The sequence below is a fragment of the Echiichthys vipera genome (genome assembly GCF_963691815.1).
Source record: "Echiichthys vipera genome assembly, chromosome: 7".
Taxonomy (NCBI): Eukaryota; Metazoa; Chordata; class Actinopteri; order Perciformes; family Trachinidae; genus Echiichthys; species Echiichthys vipera.
Window position 1 is genome coordinate 34,542,037 of NC_139832.1, and position 23,656 is coordinate 34,565,692.

Below are 23,656 nucleotides of genomic sequence, written 5' to 3' on the forward strand. Positions count from 1 at the left end.
TCATTCCACATTTTCTAAATGAACTCTCCTTCGGGCCGCAAAATAAACACAGAGCGAACAGAAGTGGGTGAGGTGGCCTGCTGATGTGCTTTATCCATCCTTGGCTGGTGGACAGTTGTAGCTCATTCAGACGTTGTGTTGACTGAGAAAGGCTGCAGCAGAGGTGCAATAGGTGGCCAGAAGTGCTTTAATTTTGGCTAAGAAAGGTTTAACTGTGTGTGCTTAATGGCTGTTGAAGACCAAGTAGGTGTCTGTGCTTCTTAGCTTATCTACCACTGTACTGTATTTAATTCCATACATCATCAATCAATGTGCACATTTAAATATTGTCAAATTCGGTCCCCACCCTTTGTCAGCCAAAGTTTTTGCCCCAGGAGTGAGTGTGTGTGTGTGTGTGTGTGTGTGTGTGTGAATGCATGAACGTATGGGGTCGCAACTATAGCAGATAGTTTAGAGTAGCATTTCCAACCTCTGAATTTTTTGTCAGTGTAATGATGTAAATTAAAGCACTTGTTGCTGTTAGTGTGGAACCAGCAGTGAAGTGTGCAACCGGCCTCATCCTGAGGGTGACGGTGTGTCTGGGTATGGCTCGTAGTAGTAAGTGGCCTGAGTGTAGCTGCTGCCATGCTGCTGGTTGCTGTGGTAAAGGCTATGTAGAGTGTCCTGAGCCTGCTGGTTTGGGCCCTTGTAGCCTTGTGCAAGCTGGTGGCCCGAGTTGTTCTCAGGCCCCTGTCCGAGCGCCTCCTGATGGGGGTCCCTGACGCCTGGTGGCTGTGACAGAGTGTCCAACTCATCTACTTGCGGCCCCAGAGGGTGCATGACCACCAGTTGGTCCTGGGGAATGTCTGCAGCGGCTGCTGCCAAGTTGGTGGTGGACTTGGACTTGACGCACTGGAAGTCCACGTGGCGGCTCTTCCCTTCCTCCTTTTCCCAGGACATGCGGATGAAGGGACGCTGGACGTAATTGTAGATGACCTCTGGACGACCTCCAGGACGCCGCTTTACCTTTTCTTTGTAGGTTGGATAGCCTGGAGAGGACAAAAGATAAAAAAAATTTAAGGAAACTACTGCTCTGCAGTAAATATGAAATAAAAGCCAGCAACCGGTTTGCTTATCTTAGCGATATTATTGTAAGATGGCCCATCTGCAAAATCTTGACTTCAAATTGTAGAACCAGGCTGTAAATACATACAATTCTAATCAGCAGCAGAAACAGAGATAAAACTCCCAAAGAACCCTTACATATATTACTGCGATTGCAAATCTTTTTTTCCTCCAGACTTTTGAAAACTGCATTAAAGAAGAAAACACTCAGTACCTTCTATTCCCAGCCGGATCTTTTTCAGTCCTCTGTCCTTCAACACTGACTTGGCCACGTCTCTGTTCTCTATGTACTTGAAGAAGCGGTACAGTTTGGTGCTGTAGATGACTGTCGAGGAAAAGAGGGACATTCAGTACATGACTCCACCATACAACCTCCAGCAACAGCTGAAGATTTTTATCATTGTCATCGAATACCATGTGTAGAAGCTAAGCCAATGCTTTAAGCCACTTAGGCATTTCAACAGGAAATCTAAATGACGCGCTTTTACTATGACATGACGGACGAATGAGAGTCCTGTTGAGATGCAAACAATTCCATTTATTTGACTTCTCATGCTTCTTGCACCAAAAACCGTTTAGTCACAGGTCTCTCAATAACACTATTTTTAGTCTGTAGCTTCACAGAACACACCATGCCTTTTGCATCAGGAAAAATCTCCAACACTTTCCCAAGAAACCAGGAACCACGAGGGGCTGAGGGATCTATAATGACAACAACATCTCCAGCAGCCAAACTCCGTTTCCTCTGATTCCACTTCTGCCTTTCTTGCAATAGGGGCAGATATTCCCGGATCCAACGCTTCCAAAACAAATCCGAAATGTACTGAGCTTGTCTCCAGCGCCGCTTAACATACATGTCAGAAGATTTGAAAAGTCCCGGTGGTAATGCTGGTTTTCCCTTCAAAAGAAGAAGATGGTTGGGGGTGAGCGCTTCCAAGTCATTTCGGTCGTCAGACAGCTGTGTAATAGGACGATCATTAAGAATAGCTTCAACCTCTAACATAACAGTGTGAAGCCCGTCATCATCAAGTGTCTGCTGGTGTAAAACTGAGTTGAGAACACGCCTGACTATGCGTATCATGCGTTCCCAAACTCCGCCATGATGAGACCCGGCCGGAGGATTGAAGCTCCATTTAACTCCTGCTGAAATTAAAGCTCCTTGAATGCGCTCACGATTCAGCTCACCAATAGCCGCACGTAGTTCTCTCTCAGTTCCAATAAAATTCGTTCCATTGTCTGATCTGATGTGAATGACTTGACCTCTCCTGCTGATAAAGCGTCATATTGCATTAATGCAAGCGTCTGTTTCCAATGAGTTTGCTACCTCTAGATGAACTGCTCGGCTGGCCATACAGGTAAATAACACTCCATACCTCTTGCAAGTCGCTCTTCCTCTTTTTATTCCCACAGGTCCAAAATAATCAACTCCGACGTTCGTGAATGGAGGCAGATCTGGAACAATTCTCTCCTTAGGAAGATCTGCCATCTTCTGTTCCGTGGCCCTGCCATTCAGGCGACTGCAATAGCTGCACTGGGATATGATCTTCCTCACAGCCGCATTGGCATTAGTTATCCAGTATTTCCTCCTGAGTGTAGGCAGTGTATGATTTCGCCCACTGTGTCCCAGCAGTTGGTGCATGTTCCTGAGAAGAAGCTTGGAGATATGCTGATCCTTAGAAAGGATGAGGGGATGTTTTTCTTCTGACGGCATCGCTCCTTTGCTTAATCTCCCTCCCACTCTTAATACTCCATTTTCCAAAATGGGATCCAGCTTGTAAATGGAACTTTGTCTGCTTACTGTACGCTTCTCAGACAACACTGAGGATAATTTCAGTTGCAAACCTTTGCTGCTGACAGTAGCAAATGACAGCTAGTTCAGCCTCCTCCAAATCCTTTGGTGTCAGGACACTGCTCTGCTGTTTGACAGTAGCCTTTTTTCCTCCCACTTGACTAGTCTGTGGTCCATAGGCCTTTCGTCGACGCCTGAGCTCCAACAGATGACCTTTCAACCTCAGGAACCAAGCCACTGCCACTTTAAGTCTTCTCCAACATGAAAAGTAACGAATGAGATGGTCAGTAGCATTCAGTGCATCATAAACAATGGCATTCACATAGGCATCCTTCCTGACCTCTGGATCCTCAGAATCCATCCTGACATCATGATGACCTACTGGCCAATTTGCCTCAGACTTCTATAGAAAACTGGGTCCCTCGAGCCAGCTTTGATTTTTTAGGAAATCCGACACCTTCATCCCCCGCGATGCAGCATCGACCGGATTGTCGTTGGTACCAATGTGCCTCCATTGAGCAGGGCTTGCGATTTCTCGTATGCCTGGGATCCTATTTGCCACAAACGTGTGGAACCGCCTATCTTCATTATTGATGTATTTCAACACTGACGAACTGTCCGTCCAAAACACAGACTCATCCAGCTGGATTGAAGCTCGGCCTTTAGCATGGCATCCACTCTGGCAGCTAGGACGGCAGCAGTCAATTCTAATCTTAGGATTGTTACAGCCTTTAAAGGTGTGAGTCTGGCTTTGCCCAAAAGGAATGTAACATCAATTCAATTCAATTAAAAAAACTTTATTTGTCCCCGGGGGGCAATTCAGGGCACACAGAGCAGCAAATAACGACAGTGCAATTATACAAAAACATTTTAACCTAACACAAGAATAAAGTGTAAAAGAAGAGTAAGTGTCAGGATGTTAGTGTGTTAGTACAGGTAGATTAAGTGTCAGGATGTTAGTGTGTTAGTACAGGTTAGAATCCAGTCACAGAGTTAGATACAGAGAACATCGTTGGCGTGAGATGTAGAAAGACATGTGTGTATCAGATGTAAGCAGACATGTGAACGGGTGTATATGATGTAAACAATGTAAACATTCAGTAGACTGTTGAAACAGGTATAAACAGAACTGTAGTGCAGAGAAGATATAAGTGGACAGTGATCAGATTCAGATGAAGTCAGACGTGATACATGTGTGTAATGAGCAGACGTAACAGAACTATAGTGCAGTAATAGAGTATAAATATAATATATAACTATAAGCTAGATAATAAAGTGATGGTGCATGGCAGGAAAACAGCAGTCTAAGTATATGCTAGCTCTGTGTAACAGATGAATACTGAAAAATAAAGTGACCATAGTGCTAGTAGTATGCATAGTGAGTAACAGAATAAGTCCGGTGTGAACATAATAACAGAATAAATAAGTAAGTGGAGTAGTGCAACAGACCGGAGTAACATTATAAACAGAGTAATAAGTGGAGTAGTGCAACAGACCGGAGTAACATTATAAACAGAGTAAATAAGTGGCGTAGTGCAACAGACCGGAGAAACATTATAAACAGAATATGTGGCGTAGTGCAACAGTCCAGTAACATTATAAACCGAGTGAACAGAATAAGTGGAATTGTGCATCAAACCAGTAGTTCACAGTCCGGTAAGTGTCCAGGGTTGGTCAGGAAGTCCAGTATCCACAGGATTAGCAGTTGATCCAGATGAAAGAGGGCTGAGAGTTTGTCAGCCAGGATGTGGGGCTGCATGGTGTTAAATGCAGAGGAGAAGTCTGGCTGCGGTGTTGGGGCGCTCCAGGTGTTTGTGAACAGTGTCTATTCTGAATGTTTTTGCATCATCGACGCCCCTGCCAGCTCGATAAGCGAATTGGAGCGGGTCCATCTGGGAGTGGGTTTCCCTGATGATGTGTTGTTTTATGATCCTCTCCATGGCCTTCATCACAAGAGAGGTGAGGGCCACCGGCCGGAGGTCATTCAGACATTTGACGGCACTCTTCTTGGGGATGGGGATAACTGTAGAGTGTTTCCATTGCTGGGGGACTATGCTGCTGTCCATGGATCTTTGGAACAGGGTCTGAAACACGCCCCCTAGCTGCTCAGCACAGTGCTTCAGGACACGGCCGCTGATGTTGTCTGGGCCAGGTGAGCTGTTCTCCCTTGTCTTCCTGAGGGCTTTCACCACGTCCTCTTCACTGAAGGTGAAGGCTGCTGAGTCACTGGGCTTGAGCTTGGACATCGCTTCTTCCAGCTGGGTGGTGCTGTTCTGCTTGAACCTTGTGTAGAAAGAGTTAAGGTCATTGGGGAGAGATGAAGAGCTGCTGCCTGAAACCTGGATGGTTTTTGTGTTGCTGGCAGCAGTGTTCACAGCAGCCATGTTCTTAAGTCCCTGCCAGGCTGAGCGGAGGTTACCCTGCGTGAAGCACTCCTCCACTTTGTTCTTGTACTCCAGCTTGGCAGTTTTTATGGCATGCCTGACCTCTCTGTTGACCTCCTTTTTCTCCATTTCAGAGCCGGTGAAGAAGACCCTTTTCTTCTTGTTGAGGATCTCCTTGAGCTCTTTGGTGATCCAGGGTTTGTTGTTGGGGTAGATAGTGACCGTTTTGGAGGGGATGATGTTGTCCACACAGAAGGAAATGTACGATGACACAGTGTCCACATGTTCATTAATGTCATCAGAGGGGGCCAGGAGGTTGTCCCAGTCAGTTGATTCAAAACATCCTTGGAGTGTGATGATGCTTTCGTTGGTCCACTGCTTGTTGTTCTTGACAACTTTCTTCACCCTTCTCATGACAGAGATGTAAGCCGGAGCAAGCAGGATGGCATGGTGATCAGCAGAGCCCAGAGGGGGGAGGGCGACAGATCTGTATGCGTCGGGTACTGAACCATAGCACTTGTCCAGTGTCTTCTCCTGGCGTGTGTGGCATGTGATATACTGTTGATAACCTTTTAATGATTTGTCCAGGGAGCAGTGGTTGAAATCACCCAAGATGAATTTCGGAGAGTCCGGTGAAATGTGGTCCAGTTTGTTTAAGGAGTCTGTGATGTGTTCAGTGGCTGTGACTGCGATGGCTCTGGGGTGGATGTAAACCAGGATGACAAAGAGCTGAGGAAACTCTCTGGGTAGGTAGAAAGGACGAAGGGAGACAGCCAGAAGCTCAATGTCCGGGGTGCACAGTTTCTCCCTCACGACGATCGTTGAGCACCAGCGTGTGTTTACATACAGACACACGCCGCCGCCATGTTGTTTACCGGTGAGCTCACTGTCTCGATCAAGTCTTAGAGCTCACTGTCTCGATCAAGTCTTAGATCGAAGCCATCAACGTGCAGGGCATGGTCATCGTCGTTCTTATTTAACCACGTCTCAGTGAAAGCAAGAACCGAGGCAGTCCTGTACTCATGCATGTGGTTAACGTTAGCTTGTAGCTCGTCCGTTTTGTTCCGGAGGGATCTAACATTAGCTAGGACGATAGATGGAAGTGGCCGTTGTTTACAAGTCTCCCGTTTGAGCCTGGCCCTGATTCCGCGCTTTCTCTTCCCCCTTCTGGTTACCTTATTGTTCTTGTGTGTGGACTTGTCATGGCTGGTTGAGTTACTCTGCAGTAATTCCTTCGGTAGCGAGTCTACGGCGAAGGCGTGTAGAGGATGGAGTCCGAGCTGTAGTAGGGTCTCTCTGGAGTACGTGTTCCGCTGGTCGTTGTTTCTGCTCGCCGTCACAAACTCCAGGAGAAACCACACTTGAAGAATGGCCATGAAAAACATGGGTATATCCATGCCGAATGGAGAATTAATGTCCCGGGTGAAAGGAAAAGAAAAACAGGAGAATACTTGTTGTCCGGCAGTCACGGGGTTAACAGGAAGGTAAACAAAGAGAGCGTCACGAGGGGACGGGCAGGAAAAAAAAGTCCGCTACGTCTATGTAATGTAGTTAAAAAGTTAGAAAAACACACTCGGCGTGTGTGGCATGCAGAGGGTAAACTAAAAAGTAACAATATATATACATAAAATAAGTAGAAAAACGTAATAAGTGCTAAATAACGCTAAAAGTTGCTCTGTGCTCCGTCCGGTCGACCACACAAGCAGCGACCCGGAACCGGAAGTCATGATCCTCACCTCTGGAGTTCTTCAAGCTGATGTAACTCACAGTGCCATAGCCATCTTTGCTGGCATCTGCAAAGTGATGCAGCTGGCTACATACGGGGTCACCAAAGTTTTCTGGCTTTAAACAGCGTTCAGCTTTAAATGATGACAATAGCTTGACCTCCTGTAACCACATTTCCCATTGCTGTAAGATGTCTGGTGGTATTGCATCATCCCATCTACAATTTCTTCTGCAGAGCTCCTGTTGTAGCATCTTAGCAGACAGAGTTACTGGCGACAGAAATCCCAGAGGATCATATACAGAGCTGGTTGTAGACAACATCCCCCGTCGGGTTAGAGACTGCTGTTTGACTTCCATTTTGAACTTAAATGAGTCTGAGTCGACACACCAGAGCAGACCCAAAGCTCTCTCAATGGGAAGTTTGTCTCTGTCCAAATCAAGCTCTTTCAGATCCTTCGCCCTCTGATCTTCAGCAATTCTCTGCAGCACTAAACAACTGTTGCTCACCCACTTCTCCAAGACAAATCCACCTCTCTTACAGAGAGAACTGAGATCTTTCACTCGTTGCTTTGCTGCCTCTTCGGAGCTCAAACTCAGCAAACAGTCATCCACATAAAAGTTTTGTTTAACAGCTTGAACAGTTTCTGCAGAAAAATCAGAGCTATTATCATCAGCAGTTTTCCTTAGCGCATAGCTAGCGCAACTGGGTGAAGACACGGCCCCAAACATGTGCACTGTCATCCTGTAGCCTGCTAGTTCTTTGCTGAGGTCTCCATCCGGCCACCAGAGAAAGCGCAGGAAGTCTCTGTCTTCTTCTGCCACCTTCATCTGATAAAACATCGCCTGGATGTCACCCATACATGCCACAGGTTCCTGCCTGAAACGAGTGAGGACTCCAAGCAGTGAACTGGTAAGATTTGGCCCTTGCAATAGTTCACTGTTCAACGACGTGCCTTGATATGTTGCTCCACCATCAAACACCACTCGAAGAGAACCTTTTTTGGGATGATAGACACCGTGGTGGGGTATGTACCACACTTTTCCTGGTCTGCCTTGTAACTGTTCCAAAGGCACCTATTCTGCATAGCCCTTTTCGATGACATCATTCAGACAACTTGAATATTCCCTATAAAATTCTATGTTAATCACAAACCTTTTCCTGAGTCCAAGTATCCTTTGCTTGCCACCTTAAAGCTGTTTGGCATGTGAGCATCTGGTCTCTTGAAGGGCAACTTGAGGCAGTATCTCCCTTCCTGTAGAGTTGCACAGGTTTCCATTATCCCATAAACTTGATGTCTTCTCTAGACATCTCTTTGTCCTCTGAGGGCCGTTCATTAAAATCATGCTTATACTGATTGTTCAGCATGATTTCCAAATTAGACACTGAGATTCGATTTACCACGACAGAGGAAAGCTTAACTTCATTACTGCAGTTTCCATTTAAAGGCCCATTGATAACCCAGCCCAACACTGTTCTTATAGCATATGGACCGTATCCACGACTGTTCACCACTTCCCATGGTTCCAGTAACCTGGGAGCATTGGTTCCTATCAGTAGGTCCACGTTGGCCTTTATGGAAGAGATGTGAACCTTGGATAAATAAGGCCACCTTTCCAAATCAGCAGCAGTGACAATGTTGTCTGGAGTGACTGGCATCTCCCTCTGTGTGAGAACTTCAGGCAAAGGATAAAAACCTTTTCCTGCAAGATCTGCAACCTCCATTCCAGACACAGCAAAAGTGGGAACAACCTTTTCCTGTCCCATCATTTTCAGAAGAAAATGTGTTCTTTTTCCTGTGATGTTCAATCGCTGCATAAGTTGTTCAGAGCAAAATGTGGCTGTGCTCCCAGGATCCAAGAATGCATATGTCTGAATGATTTCATTTCCCTTTGTAGATTTAAGCCTGTGAATGTTCTCATTCGTCCAGGTCATCGTTATCCGCAAAGCAATTTCAGTCAAAAACAACTGGACTGGTTGTTTGTCTAGGAAGACGTTTCACCTCTCATCCAAGAGGCTTCATCCGTTCATGTACGCATCTGACCAGGCTGGGACTGGTCCAACTAACTGGTGTGGAGATCCAAGTATTTAACCTCTCACAAGGCCGATGGTGTCACTGAAACCCTTTGTGCTCCAAGTGCCCACGCCCGTCGTTAGAGTGACAGTCGTTGGTGGGCAGTTGGTTTCGACTTCGTTAGTGCTCTATTGAGTCTGAACGACAGTCGTTGGGGTCACCCGGGCCATGTGTGAACAGTTGTCCTTTGAGGTTAGATTGTTGAATCTCCTGGGAAGGGATGAAAGGGCAGCATTGTAAATTGGAGATAAGTGGTGTCTCAGACCCCCTCCTCTGTTTAGCGATGGTTTCTCCACTTTTACATAGATGGCTTCTTTTACTCCTCTTTCAAACCATCTGTCCTCTCTGTCCAAGATTTGGACATTGCTGTCATCAAAGGAGTGGGCTTTCTCCTTGAGGTGTAAGTGGACAGCGGAGTCCAGGCCTGAGGAGTTAGCTCTCCTGTGTTGGGCCATGCGTTTATGCAGTGGTTGTTTTGTTTCTCCAATGTAAAGATCTTTGCATTCCTCGTTGCATTGGACAGCATAAACCAGGTTGCTTTTGTGGTGGTGTGGTGTTCTGTCCTTCGGATGTACTAGTCTCTGTCTGATTGTGTTACCGGGTTTGAAATACACAGGGATGCAGTGTTTGTTGAAAATCCTCCTGAGTTTCTCTGATACCCCAGCCACATATGGGATGACTATGTTGTTTCTCCTGTTATCTTTTTCTTTCTCAACCACTTTGGTTTTCTTTCTGGAGGCAGCTGCCGTTTTAACAAAGGTCCAGCTGGGGTAGCCACAAGTTGTGAGGGCGCCTCTCAGGTGCTTGCGTTTTTCCCCTTGAGCCTGTGAGCTAGTGGGTACGTTATCAGGTCTATGCTGCAGTGTTCTGATAACGCCAAGCTTGTGTTCCAAAGGGTGGTGAGAGTCAAAAAGTAGATATTGATCCGTGTGAGTGGGTTTTCTGTATACCCCTGTGTGGAGGCTCCTGTCATTCTCCATATGGACGTCACAGTCCAAAAAGGGCAAGCTGTTGTCTTTAACTTCCTCTCTGGTGAACTTGATGTTACTGTCCACTGAGTTGATATGTTCAGTAAAAGTTTGCACTTTGTAGATTTGACTTGCACTGGGACAATGGAGAGAATGCAACGATCATTACCGGCCCCTGTGCGTCCACATACCTGGGAAGAAGTTGATGGATTTCCCTCAGGTGGCTCCAATGTGCGTTGCAAATCAGCACTGGTCTCTGGGATATGAAGTGCAGTGGGATGTTGTTGATCACAAACCTCACAGACCAAGCGTTTCTTACAATCACGGCTTATATGTCCCACCTTTAAACAACCAAAGCATATTCCCTTTTCCTTTAGGAACCGGATCCTTTCCCTGTGCTTTTTACGTTGAAACTGTTGGCATTTCTCCAAGAGGTGAGCATGTGAACAGCAAGAACAATACAAAATGTCCTGTCTCTTCGCATTGCTTGTGTGAGGATAATTTTCAGATGAGTTAACAGGCATTACTGTAGTGGCAAAACTACTTCCTTTCCCTCTGAATGACTTTGTTTGCATTTTGAATTTGTTGCAGGGTTTTGAAGCCATTACATTCTGTTGCACAGGTGGTTCAATGTTTCCAAAAATTGGATCAGAAAGGATCCTTGCTTGCTTCTCCAAAAATGCAACAACATCAACAAAATGCGCCCTTTGATTATATTTTTCCATTATATCATGTGCAACAGCTCTCCACCTTTCACGATATTTATATGGCAATTTATAAACCACTGTTTCATATTGCTTGGCATGTCCATTTCCTGCATATGAGGAAGCTCCTCCATCACATTACAGCACCCACGTAGAAACAAACCATAGGCTTGCAAAGATCTAACTTCCTCTGACTTTATTGCTGGCCAGGTTAAAGCTCTTTTAATATATGCATTAGCAATCTTGTACTCATTCCAAAAATGTTCCTGAAGCAGAACTTTAGCCACAATGAGGCCACGTTCAGGATCCATGTGTTGACAACTTTGCACCAATTCCTTTGGTTGCCCTCTGGTGAACTGTTCCAAGTAGTACAAGCAGTCAGCCTTACTTGCTTTGTCCTCCACACCTTGTTTAAATTATTTTATGAAGGCTTTGTATTGAAATGGATCTCCCTCAAAGACAGGTATGTCACGCGGTGGCAGGGAAAGCAGGCGTTGTTGGTTCACCAAAGAGGCTGTGATTTCATTTTGTTTGCACATAATATCACCAAGTGTAGTCTGATCACTTTGTCCATGATTCAAGTGTTGTCTCCTGTTTTGTGTCACCCAAGCAGTTGTTTGATCATGCAGCAAATCTTGTGATGTTTCCACAGATGACAATTTTTTATTGTCTTTTGTTGGCATATCCATTGAGGGTTTTTTATTTTGTTGCATTGACCAATCCACTTGCCTTTGTGTTTTACAGGCTTCAGGCTGATACTCCTTGGCCAATGGGTTGAGTGTTTGTTGTGCCAATTTCCTTTTTTCCTTTTCAAAATAAGAGTTCATCCCATCTGTTGGCACCTGAGAGAGCCTTTGTCCATCCATAGCTTGCGAAACTGCCAGATGCAGCAAGTTCTGTCTCCAATTCGAGCTGTTCCTTTTTCCTTTTTATTTTTTGCTCTTGTTCCTCCAGTGCATGTCGTTCCTTTAAGGCTGCCATTCGAGCCATGACTGCAGCTTTTTCTGCTGTTGCCTTTATTCTTACAGAGGAAGCAGTGCTTGACCTGTGGCTTGTGACACTTTTGTTTGAATTTTTATCCACATTTGATACACTGTCGTTTGGTTTTATATCATCATTTTCAACACCTTTATCACCATTATTTTCAGTTTCAGACATCTGATTTTCATTTGATTTGACCCACATTTCAACTTCATCAGTAAATTCATCATTGAACATCATTTTAGCCTTGAACCACGTTTCATGTTTTTCTTTTTCCTCCTGTGGCAACAAAATCATCAAAGAATCATGCAAACATCTTATTTCATCACAAAGTTCAGTAAACCCATGTAAAGAATTTTTTACCTCGGACATTTTAATATTTTGCATAGACTCTTGTATTGATTTCCTTAAAGCACTTGCTTTATTTAGTTTAACCTTTCTAGCATTTTGTAATCGGTCAAGCTTGTCTGCGAGTCCTTTAACAGAAAGTTTGACCACTCGTTGGCTTATCCGTGCGTCGCTACCGCCGGCCAAAGGGTCCTGTCTGCCGGCAGCAACCGACGCACTGACACCCGACGAAGTGTCCCCGTTAGTTTCCAAGTCCTCCATTTAAAGTCTGACAGTCCACAAAATGTTGATCAACCCAGTCAAATGTTTTTCCGCTTCAGCAACCAATGCATTGGAATTATGCCCTTGTGTCTTATGTGTACACTTTTAGATTTAGATGGCCATCTTTTATTAGTGGTAGCGCTACCTTACCTATTTCTAAAGATTAAGGCTGTGGCCATTCGAAGTTCCTCCGTGTCCTCACCGGCGTCTCTGGCCCGCTCCTCCTCGCGGTCCTCTGCTCACAAGTGTCTCCTCACCGGCTTCCCCACGGCCGCTCCTCCTCACCGGCGTCTCCAGTCGACAGGTGAGCCGCTGACACTCAGGTGCTGAAGGGCCGGTCATCACACAGCCTCCGCCATGGCTCTTTTCCTCGTGTCCACCACCAAACGCAACGAAAGTCCAACTTTATACTTTTTCTTCGCGTTTTGACACCATTATCATGACGCGACAAAAGTCCAACTTGAAACTCAAGAAGTTGTCGACTATTCAGACAGTTTTTGACTTTGACTGTAGAAGCGAAGCCAATGCTTTAAGCCACTGAGGCATTTCAGCAGGAAACCTAAATCACGCGCTTTTACTATGACATGACGGACGAATGAGAGTCCTGTTGAGATGCAAACAATTCCATTTATTTGACTTCTCATGCTTTAGATCACACATCCAGATGAGTATACTGCACATTGTAGCGTAGCGGTCAAAAACTGTTTTTCCTTTCCGGTTGGAAACACCTCACGAGCCCCCAAAGGTTCCTACACTATATAGGATGACCCGCCAATTACAATCAGACCATACACACACAACAATTAACATAAATCTGCTCTTACACCATGAAAAGACCAAAACCTTTAATGTTTCTGGAACAGGTTGTTCCACTGCAGCCAAACTAGATGCTCATTAGATAAATGCTGGGCTTAGTCTCGCCCATCGGATGCTCAGCGTCTCTGGGGGTCTATGGGACAGTGGGCTGGCCCGGACACTCGGCTTCTGCATGATGATTGGATGAGCTGTCTGAGGCGGAATCCTTTTTTGATTGACAGCTTAATGGGCACATCAGCGATCTTGTAGAATAAACAGCCACCGGAACATTTTCCAAGTTTTTCATTCTGTTTTTCTGAACTGATTTGGAGACTTAACCGATCCCCAGCGACTTTGTCTTTGTAAAAAAAAAACTAGCATTGTGTTTGGCGACTCTGTTCTGTCACTCAGCGGCAGCTGTGCAGCTTCTCCCCTGTCACGATCACTCACACTCACAGGCGGTCACAGTTCACACTAGCCTGGCGCAGCAGCTTCAGCTGGGCCAAGGCCGTTTAAGCAGCCTAGCACTGCTGCCATTGAGAGGACACTGGTCAAGTCCCTGGAAAAGATGACTTGTTGGTACGACAAGGTCACAGATAATTTTCTTGAAAAGGACCACGGGTAGAATTTACATTTAAATAAATAAACACATTCATGATGTAGGCCGGAAAAATTAGCTTCCCCTCCTTCAAAGAACAGCAGTGCTTCATGGCTATCTAAGCATATGCTACAGCTACTGCATATGCTTCTAATCCTTAAGGCATGCTAGGTATCGGAGTTCTAGAGGTACTCAGCTCATAACATCACATCTTCCCCCCTATAAAGAAATAATAGTTACACCTTATCATAAAGCCATGTTACGGTCCTTTTTATGTATTGTAACTTTGCTTGTAAATATTACTTCTATTTAAACAGTTTACTTTGCAATAAAAAAATAATATGAGATGCAAACTCTCCAAGCATCAAAACATAAACTTAGAATCATATCAACATTTTCTTTTCTTTTTCTAGGACCTTAATAGTCCATAATAAGTCCATGTTGCACCTTTGTACAGCACCTTGCAACACTTAAGAGTCCATTAGCAAGCCTCAATCAGCCTATTAGGCACATGTCTCCTAGATCTAGACCTTTTCTCAACAGATGGCGATTTCGTCAGTCTGCTGACTGTGCTCACAGCCACTCCTGACACCATGTTTTTCTCGCTTTATTTTGTATGAAGCAGACGATAGCTGTTTTTTGTAATTTGATTGAACAGCTTCATATAACTGTTCAGTGCTACCTGCATGGCTATCTAAACACACAGTCAGCCAGAGCTACTGCACATGCTCCTAATCCTTAAGGCATGCTGGGTAACAAAGTTCTAGAGATACTCAGCTCATAACATCACACCAAGAAGGTCACATGCAAACTTGCAAGAAAAACTTACTATCACTCGTCCACAACGAACATGCCCTCCCACCTTAAAACATGTAAGTAACGTTGGCCTAGCTACCTGCCCATGTTCTGACAGTCTCCTTGCGGATATTTTCTGACATATTCAGAATTAGAATCTGAAATAATTTGCTGCTGTCATTAACAGGTGGCAGACACTGTGCATACTTGTAAGATAATGGTTATTAATTACATTGAATTATGTTATTCAGTTGCTGAGGCTATACGTGTGTGTGTGTGTGTGTGTGGGGGGGGGTATTTACGTTGCTTAGTCGAATGATTGGTCTAAATGACGACCACTGGTTGACCAAGAAAATCCTTGGTCGGGGGCAGCCCTAATAAGTACTTTGGGCGCCCGAGTAGCTCACTTGGTAGTCTTGCATAGCAAGAGCAATCTCTGCACTGTGACAGCACTCGAGTATGGTTTGGCTACGCAGCTTATCATTCAGAAGAATTCACTCAGAGCAACAGTGTGGTCATATGATTGATGGGTTTTTCATCTTTGAACAACAATGGATGGAGCTCTATGCCACAGAGAAATAAGATTGATGTGGTATGCAAAAATACGGTGTCCTTTACAATGAATATCTAAGTAAACATCAGCTAACCTGACTTCTGAATGGTGCCAAGTCAAACATGACACACTTTTTTTTTGCAGACCCCTTCCCTTTTCCACATTTTGTTATGTTGCAGCCTTAAGCCAAATCCATTTCAGTTTATTTTCACCCTCATCAATCTGGACTCCACTCCCCATAATTACAAAGTGAAAACAGAATTGCAGAAATGCTTGCAAATGTATTCAATAAAAATAAACTGAAAAATATGGTAGGCTTTGGATCATTGTCTTACTGAAATACCCAACATCTCTTCAACTTAAATGTCTGGACTGACCTTCAAACAACATCTAGAATATCTTGACATTAGTTGGAATTTATTCTCACTTCCACCTGCAAAATATTTGCTGTTGAACCAGCTGCCATGTAACTTCACAGCATAATGGCTCCACCGCCATGTTTAACAGTTGGCAAAGTATTCTTCCTTCTCTTTTTTGTCAAAACATATGTTCTTTGGTTGTGACAAAAAGTTCCATTATGGTTTTGTCAGTCAAAGACACAATGGCCTCCTTTCCACCACTGCGCCAAATGCGGATGAGCTTGTGCATGCCATGGGTGGGTGCGTATCCAAGCAGGGCTAACAGTGGCCTGAGGCAGAGTCAAGAGACGGTTGCAGCAGCTCATTATTTCTCATCAACACTGTTTTATCAATGAACCTGAAAAAAAAAAAAAAAAAAAAGGAAATTACCGACCGATGGTGGGACAAATTGCTGGATTGTGTTAACTGTAATTCCAGCAAGCTGTAAGTTACAGGAGGCCGATAAGTCTGTTTATTTCTGTAGGTGCAAGCGGCATTCCACAGATTGTTCATTTCTGGACTCATGTCAACTTTCCGTTCGATGAAGACATGGCCCTTTGTTCCTGACCACATGGCAAAGAACCGCCATTTGACCCAGTAGGATCACACAGTTCACAACCAGGTTTGAAAACTTTCCAAGGTACTGTCAGCTACCATGAAGTAAGAAAACACTGATACGGGCCAGGAGGAGGAGCGAGGGCACTCACTTCACTGATATCACATCAACGTTTGCTAACTCCTGCTAGCATAATATAACAAACCAATCAACCTTACCAGATGAAGGTAGTTTGTTCTTCTTTCTTAGTGAGAACGAGGATCGGGGCATCCGTCCGTACCGGCAAAGAGCCGAACGGCCTGTACTCACCAATCATTCTCAAAAGAAAGTTTGTTGCAGCCTCTGGAGGGGGAACAATACGCAACTCCGATCTAGAGATCATGAGGCTACAAGCGACAAGCCGAATGTATAGCTAAAGCTAATGATACCGCAGTAACAAGCGTTAACCTGTAAAGCGAGAAGATGAAAAGGAAGTGACCGGAACTTATACCTGAGCCGGGGGTCATCCGAGGTCACAAGTGACTTTGTTGATATTAATACTCGCCCTGCGCATGCCCGAGACAGAAGATATTCAGTGTTAAGCACTGCCTCTGGCGGTCAGTAAGGATGAAAAAAGAACATATCTCAGAGTATCTCCTTTTTATACAGTTTGAGTATATCTCCAAAAAATATAATCCTGTTTTCATCATCTGCAACCGCAGAGGCACTCAGCTGAAAGTCTCCAGTTAACAGGGTCACCCGTTAAACCGAAACACCGGCAAATCAGTCTGCTTTAAGTTTGATTTAAAGTTATCAAGTCAGTCTGCTTTAAGTTTGATTTTGAAGTTATCAAGTAGATCTACTTTAAGTTTGATTTGAAGATATTAAGTCAGTCTGCTAAGTTTGATTTTGAAGTCATCACTTGTCAGTGTGGACATGTCAGAATTTTGCCGTTTTCACTGCTACAATGATGCATCTGTGGCTGCTGGTAATGCAGCCATATAAAGGTCTACTCTCCTGGGCTGTTTTCATCATCATTATGTTGTTGTTGTTTTGTTTTTTTGACGAAATAGATGTCCGGGGCTACAGCCCTGAATGCCCAGGTCTGACGACATAGCGTGCGCACACCGAAATATACACTTAATTATTTATTATAGTCTTATTTATTATATACTTATCAAGCATTCACTAGGACTTTTTATTACTCTGGTACTTTTTATCACACTACTAGTGTGAAAGTCTCAGACTTTGCAAAAAACATCTGTCTGCTAAAACACTTTGATTACCAGTTGCACACGTTGGCACAAGATCTGGTTAAGCAGTACACGCGCTGCTCGCTCGTTGTCTGTCCAGGGAAACACTGCACATTTTAAAAACAGACGATTGAAAAATCAACATATTTTTCTGTATATGTTGTTTTTATTTGGGAGACTTTGCAACAAACGTCTGTTTATTTGGATACCAGCTGCGCACATTTGCGCAAGATGATAAAGCAGTATGCACACTATATCGCTTCTTGTCTGACAATTGAAATGCTTCACTGAAGGTTCAGACACAATTCAGAGCAACTTATATGCAACGTATGTTGTGGAAAACATGTTGCTTTTTGTAATTTGACATTAGCAGGTGTGTTGCTGAAGGTGCAATTTTTTTCAGACAGTATATTTTTCTTTCCGGTACAGCGTACCTGCTCCAAATCTTTTAGTGGTATGCCGTACCGGCCAGTACTGGATTACTTTCACCCCTGGTGGCACACCGATGACGAAACAACACTGGTTATTTGCAGTTCCATTCTGTGAAACGGACTTAGCAACAGGGACCATAGCCAAATGTGTCTCAGGGGCTGAGCGGGCAACATTGAGTTCTATTTGAAACTGCTGGCTAAAGATAAATGTAAATATGGTAAGACTGTTATTCACGTCGGAGGTAATGACACCCGATTACGTCAATCAGAGGAGGTGAGCTAAACCTGTTGAAAAACTGGTTATACTGGTTAGCTGTTTCCAGGCTCCCAGATGTCTGCCTGTCTTTCCCCTTCATCCCTGTGATGGGCTTCCTTCCTGTCCACACATCCCTTACACTGTTCAGTTGGAGTTTGGCCTCCGGCTTTCTCCTTTAGTTGTCCTTGCACGTCCTCAGCATCTCTCGGAGCTCGTGCTGCACTCTCCTCTGCTCCTCTCTGTCTCCTGACCTGAAAACCCTCTTCTTCTTTTTCAGGAGTCCCTTCAGGTCACTGGTAATCCAGGGCTTGTTATTGGAGAAGCAGTGAACGGTCCAGGCTGGCATGGTGGTGTCCTCGCAGAATCTAATATAATCCGTAATGCAGTCGGCCATTTTATCAATATCCTCCCCATTTGGCTCACAGAGTACATCCCAGTCTGTTGACTCGAAGCAGACCTGCAGTGCCTCAGCGATCTCCTGTGTCCACCTCCTCACTGTCCTGGTGTGCACAGGCTGCCTTCTCACAAGAGGGACATACTTTGGGGTCATCATGACCAAGTTGTGGTCTGACCTGCGGAGGGGGGAGGGCTGCGACATCATATGCATCCATGGCATTAGCATATGATAAATCCAATGTTTTATTGTCTCTGGTGGGGCAGTCAACATACTGATGGAAATTATTTAAGGTGTTGTTTAGTGAGACATGATTAAAATCACCTGTAATAACCATGAAAGCATCCGGATGTTCAGTCTGCAGTTTTGCGGTGGCAAAGCTGACCTCACAGGCCACCGCTGCATCAGCTGACGGGGGGATGTATACAGCGATAACAATGACGTCCGTGAACTCCCTCGGCAAATAATACGAACGCATACCAACGGCCAGCAGTTCAATGTACTCTAGAAAAGTGAACGAACTGTAATTGAGTGCTACATAAATAAATCTGACTTGACCTCCATCAGATTATTCTCAGCCAGCTTTGAGCATGACACACTGCTACCAAAACAGGTAACCTTAGCTGAGTTAATTAGGGAGTACAAACGGATTCAATATGAGTGATGGTGAAAGTATCTTACTCTTTGAATGCTCCTCTCCCATCTGTGGAGGGTACTCTTCATCCCAGTCCACTACGTCGTCATCAGTCAGCACCACCACGTGACACTCCCTGTCCCCACTCTGTGCGCTGGCCACCATCAGCGGCAGCACCATCTCCTCCAGGTAACACTCAAACTGACGCCGAGCCCCATCATTGGACAGCTCGTGCATCAGGGCGCCTGGGGAGGAACCATGCCGATATCCATGATAAGAGCAGACAAGACTTAAAATGAAGTGGAAATTTCATTTCTCTAAGTAGTACTGACATTTAGGAGACAAGTTATTAATGCTGTGAGTAGCAAACCCAATAGTGGTAACATTAATACATCAGAGATTTTGCATTCTGTATTTCTTTCTACTTAACATTAACCCATGCAGTGTAGGCATGGGACGATCTATAACTCTCATGTCACAATATACCTGGAAAATATAATTGCCATTCCCAATATTATCCCCCATAATTATAATTATCAAGAGAGTTTTAAAACATATAGGAAGGCCCTCCGCTATGCCAGAACAGCTTATTACTCATCTTTAATAGAGGAGAATAAGAACAATCCTAGATTTCTTTTCAGCACTGTAGCCAGGCTGACAGAGAGCCACAGCTCTATTGAGCCATGTATTCCTATAACTCTCAGTAGTTACTACTTCATGACCTTCTATAATGACAAAATTATAACTATTAGAGACAAAATCAACTTGCTTGGCACCAATTTTTCTTCAAACCCAAGAACCTTAAAAACAACTGTACGATCTGATATATTCTTGGACTGCTTTTCTACAGTTGACCTTAACAAATTAACCTCAACAAAGCCTTCTACTTGTCTCCTAGAATCTATTCCAACTAGGTTACTTAAAGAAGTGTTACCTTTAGTTAGCACTCTTGTACTAGATATGATTAATATGTCTTTATCAGCAGGTTATGTATCACAGTCTTTTAAAGTAGCTGTAATTTTTATGATGACGGATTTAAGCCAGGTGTAAATGACTACAACTTCAGGGACTGGAGTAGGAAAGGGCTCACAGCAATGTGTAAACTAATGAAGAATGGACACATAATGAGCTTCCAGGAGCTGAAAACGGACTATGGCCTTGAAAATAGAGATCATTTTAGATTTCTACAGCTACGGGACTATTTTATAAAGGAAATACAAACTGTGAAAAATCTAAATGGTGTACTTGATGTAATGATCAGGACATACAATGGAACCAAACTGAAAGCAGTTTCAGTACTGTACCGAAACTTGAGAGACTCAGAAGATGTCTCCACTCTGTACATTAAGGAGAAGTGGGAGAAGGAATTGAAGATTAACATTACTGTAGAGGAGTGGCAGAGTATGTGTGAAGCACAGCACACAACCACAAATTCGAGAATATGGCGGGAATTCGGGTGGAAAAACCTGACCTGATACACCAAATTAAAAAGTAAACAAACAGGCTCCCAGCACTCATGTTGGCGTTTATGTGGAGAAAGGGAAGCCAATCATACACACATTTTCTGGGGATGTCAGAAACTTAATCCATTTTGGGAAAACGTACACAATATAATTAAGAACATCCTGGGTTATGAAATACCTAAAGAATGTGGTGTTATGTACCTTGGGAACTTGAATCAATATGTCCTGGTCAAAGACAGATATTTAATAAAAATTATTACTGGTCACATGTAAAAAAACAATAACAAGAAGATGGTATAAGACCGAGCCACCAGCTGTGAATGAATGGCTAGAAACCATTAGAGAAGTCCATAACATGGAGAGAATGACATATAGACTTAGAATGAAGGAAAATGTTTTTGTGACTAAATGGGAGAAGTGGACCCGATGGGACACAGTTGGGAATACCTGAAATCTGTCTTATTCATATTTTTTCTCTTGGATCTGTATACAGTGTAATTTAACAATGGACACATGTAGCCACGACTGTTTTACTTCTTTTTTTTTTTGTTTTTGTGTTCTTTTTTCTCAGTTGTATCTGATTTTTCCAACTGCTCCACACACAGAATGTAATTCATGGATCTACTGTATATGTATACCTTGTTGTCCACATGTGGAGATGAAAAATTTCAATAAAAATTTAAGTTTAAAAAAAAAAAAAAAAAAGTAGCTGTAATTAAGGGCGCACTCAAACTGTCCATCTGTACTGTGCCCCTTGTTTGAGGGTGCTTGTCCCGTTTGTACTCACACGACTTGGGCCTCGGCGGAATGCTTCTTGCCTGCCTATACGTCATCACGCCATATCACGTCACACGCATTGATTGACGTCATCACGATGCGTAACTTGTTTACAAATCTTTCCATAGACCTCAGAGTTTTTGTGCGTCTTGAAACGGTTTTTGAATATTTTCATCTGACCAAATCTGCAGTAAACACTCCACCTCCCCATCACACCAACATGAACCTTTCGCCGCCCGTTTTAAATGTCCACGCATGGTCTGTCCTTTTTTTTCTATGTCCGAACAGGCGCACATAAAATGATGTCAGAACCGCCTTAGGCCTTGTGCTCGTACACGTGCACACGCTCGTGCTCGTACATGTGCAAACGTGCTTTACAAATGCCCACCTCTCCCAAACGGACCATGGCCGGCAAGCATACCGCGCCTAGACGCGGTACGGTTGCACTTACACTGGTCAAACAAAGAGTACAGTTGGACAGTGTGAGTGCGCCCTGAACCTCTTCTTAAAAAGCTCAGTCTTGATCCTGAGGTACTAGCCAACTATAGACCTATATCTAACCTTCCTTTTCTCTGTAAGATCCTCGAGAAATTAGTCGCCAATCAGTTGTGTGACTTTTTGCATAATAATGAGTTAATGACCTTCTAAAAGCTTCAGACAAAGGGCTTATCTCTGTACTTGTTTTATTAGATCTTAGTGTGGCCTTCAACACTTTTGACCATCGCATCCTGCTACAGAGACTGGAGCATCTAATTGGCATTAAAGTAACCACATTAAGCTGGTTCAAGTCGTATTTACAAGATAGATCTCTGTATCCTCCATGTACACTAAAGTTAGACACTGAGTTCCACAGGGTTCTGTCCTTGGACCGGTTCTATTCACCTTATATATGCTTCCCATAGGAAATATTATAAGGAAACACTCCATAAATTTTCATTGTTATGCTGATGATACACAATTATATTTATCGATCAAACCAGAAGAAACCGACCAGTTAGCTAAACTTCAAATGTGCATTAAGGAAATAAAAAGCTGGATGACCTGCAATTTACTGATGTTAAACTCAGATAAAACTGAAGGGATTGTACTTGGCCCTGAAGGCCTACGAAAACTCAATATCTGAAAATATTGTTACTCTGGATGTTGTTGTGTCCTCCAGCACCACAGTAAGGAATCTGGGTGTTATTTTTTATCAGAAAATGCCCTTGATTCTCACATAACACTAACAACAAGGACGGCATATATTCACCTGCGTAATATTATGAAAAATAGAAACATTGTGTCTCAGAAAGATGCAGAAAAACTAGTTCATTCATTTCTTACTTCTAGGCTGGACTATTGCAACTCCTTATTATCCGGCTGCTCCAATAAGTCTGTAAAGAGTCTGCAGTTGGTCCAAAATTCTGCAGCTCGTGTGCAAATCGAAGAGAACATATTTCTCCTGTATTAGCTTCTTTGCACTGGCTACCTGTAAAATCTAGAACAGAATTTAAAATCCTTCTTCTTACCTACAAAGCTCTTATTGGTCAGGCTTCATGGTATCTTAAAGAGCTCATAGTAACGTATCACCCGACTAGATCGCTGCACTCTGAGAATGCAGGCCTACTTGTCGAGTCTTCAAAAGTAGAATGTGAGGCAGGGCCTTCAGCTACCAAGCTCCTCTCCTGTGGAACCAAGTCCCACTTTCCCCTTATTTAAAAGTAAACTTTCCTCTTCGATAAAGCTTATAATTATGGTTTACAAGCCCTTAGCTATGTTGTTATTGGCATTCAATTTCTCTTAGAGCCTGCATGTACAGGCCTAAGCTGATTTTGTTCTGCTTAATGATGCTGCTATAGGCCAAGTCTGCCGGGGGATAATCTCTGTTCCTGATCCTCTGAGCTTCTCTCCTCTCTGTCTGTATCATTCATGTCTCATCAATGCATGTTACTAATTCAACTTCTTCCCTGGAGTTGTTTGTGCTCTGTCGTCTCTCAGGTCTCTGCTGATCGTGGTGGTGCCTGCTGCCGTGGTCCTGCATGACGCTTCCTGCTGCTATTAACACTATTACTCATATACTATCATTAGTTTTATAAATTATAACATTTGTAGCCATAAAAACACCATCAGTGGTATGTCTCACTGTATCACAGCTGTTATGAACAATACTCATCATTGATCATATTTGCCACCATAATTATTATCATTGTCATATTCTGTCACCTTAGCTGTACTTGTTTCTACTATTCTACTATATTAACTGCCATAACATATAAGTCATATTCACATTACTATAGCTATTATTATATTGTTACTGTTACTTTTGTTGTTGCTTGCATCTCTAGGACTGTCTGTCTGTGTGTGTGTGTCTGTCTCTTTGTCCATCTGTCCATCTTTTCTCTCTATCTCTCTCCTTTTCTTCCTCCCCAACTGGTCAAGACAGATGTCCGTCCTCCATA

General features: G+C 43.7%; 1 protein-coding gene across 1 annotated transcript in view; it reads right to left on the bottom strand.

The window, feature by feature from the left end:
* Positions 1 to 555: 555 nt before the first annotated feature.
* The window catches only part of LOC310949502 (BTB/POZ domain-containing protein 10-like), a gene marked incomplete at its 3' end in the record, with an annotated part of 99,618 nt that continues 76,517 nt past the window's right edge, over positions 556 to 23,656 (bottom strand). Inside the window, exons 6-8 of the mRNA XM_083916975.1 lie at positions 19,026 to 19,223; positions 1,319 to 1,429; positions 556 to 1,028 (exon numbers count right to left, since the gene is read on the bottom strand). Coding sequence (XP_083773101.1) covers positions 556 to 1,028; positions 1,319 to 1,429; positions 19,026 to 19,223 — 782 coding nt within the window. The remainder of the gene's footprint in view (positions 1,029 to 1,318; positions 1,430 to 19,025; positions 19,224 to 23,656) is intronic.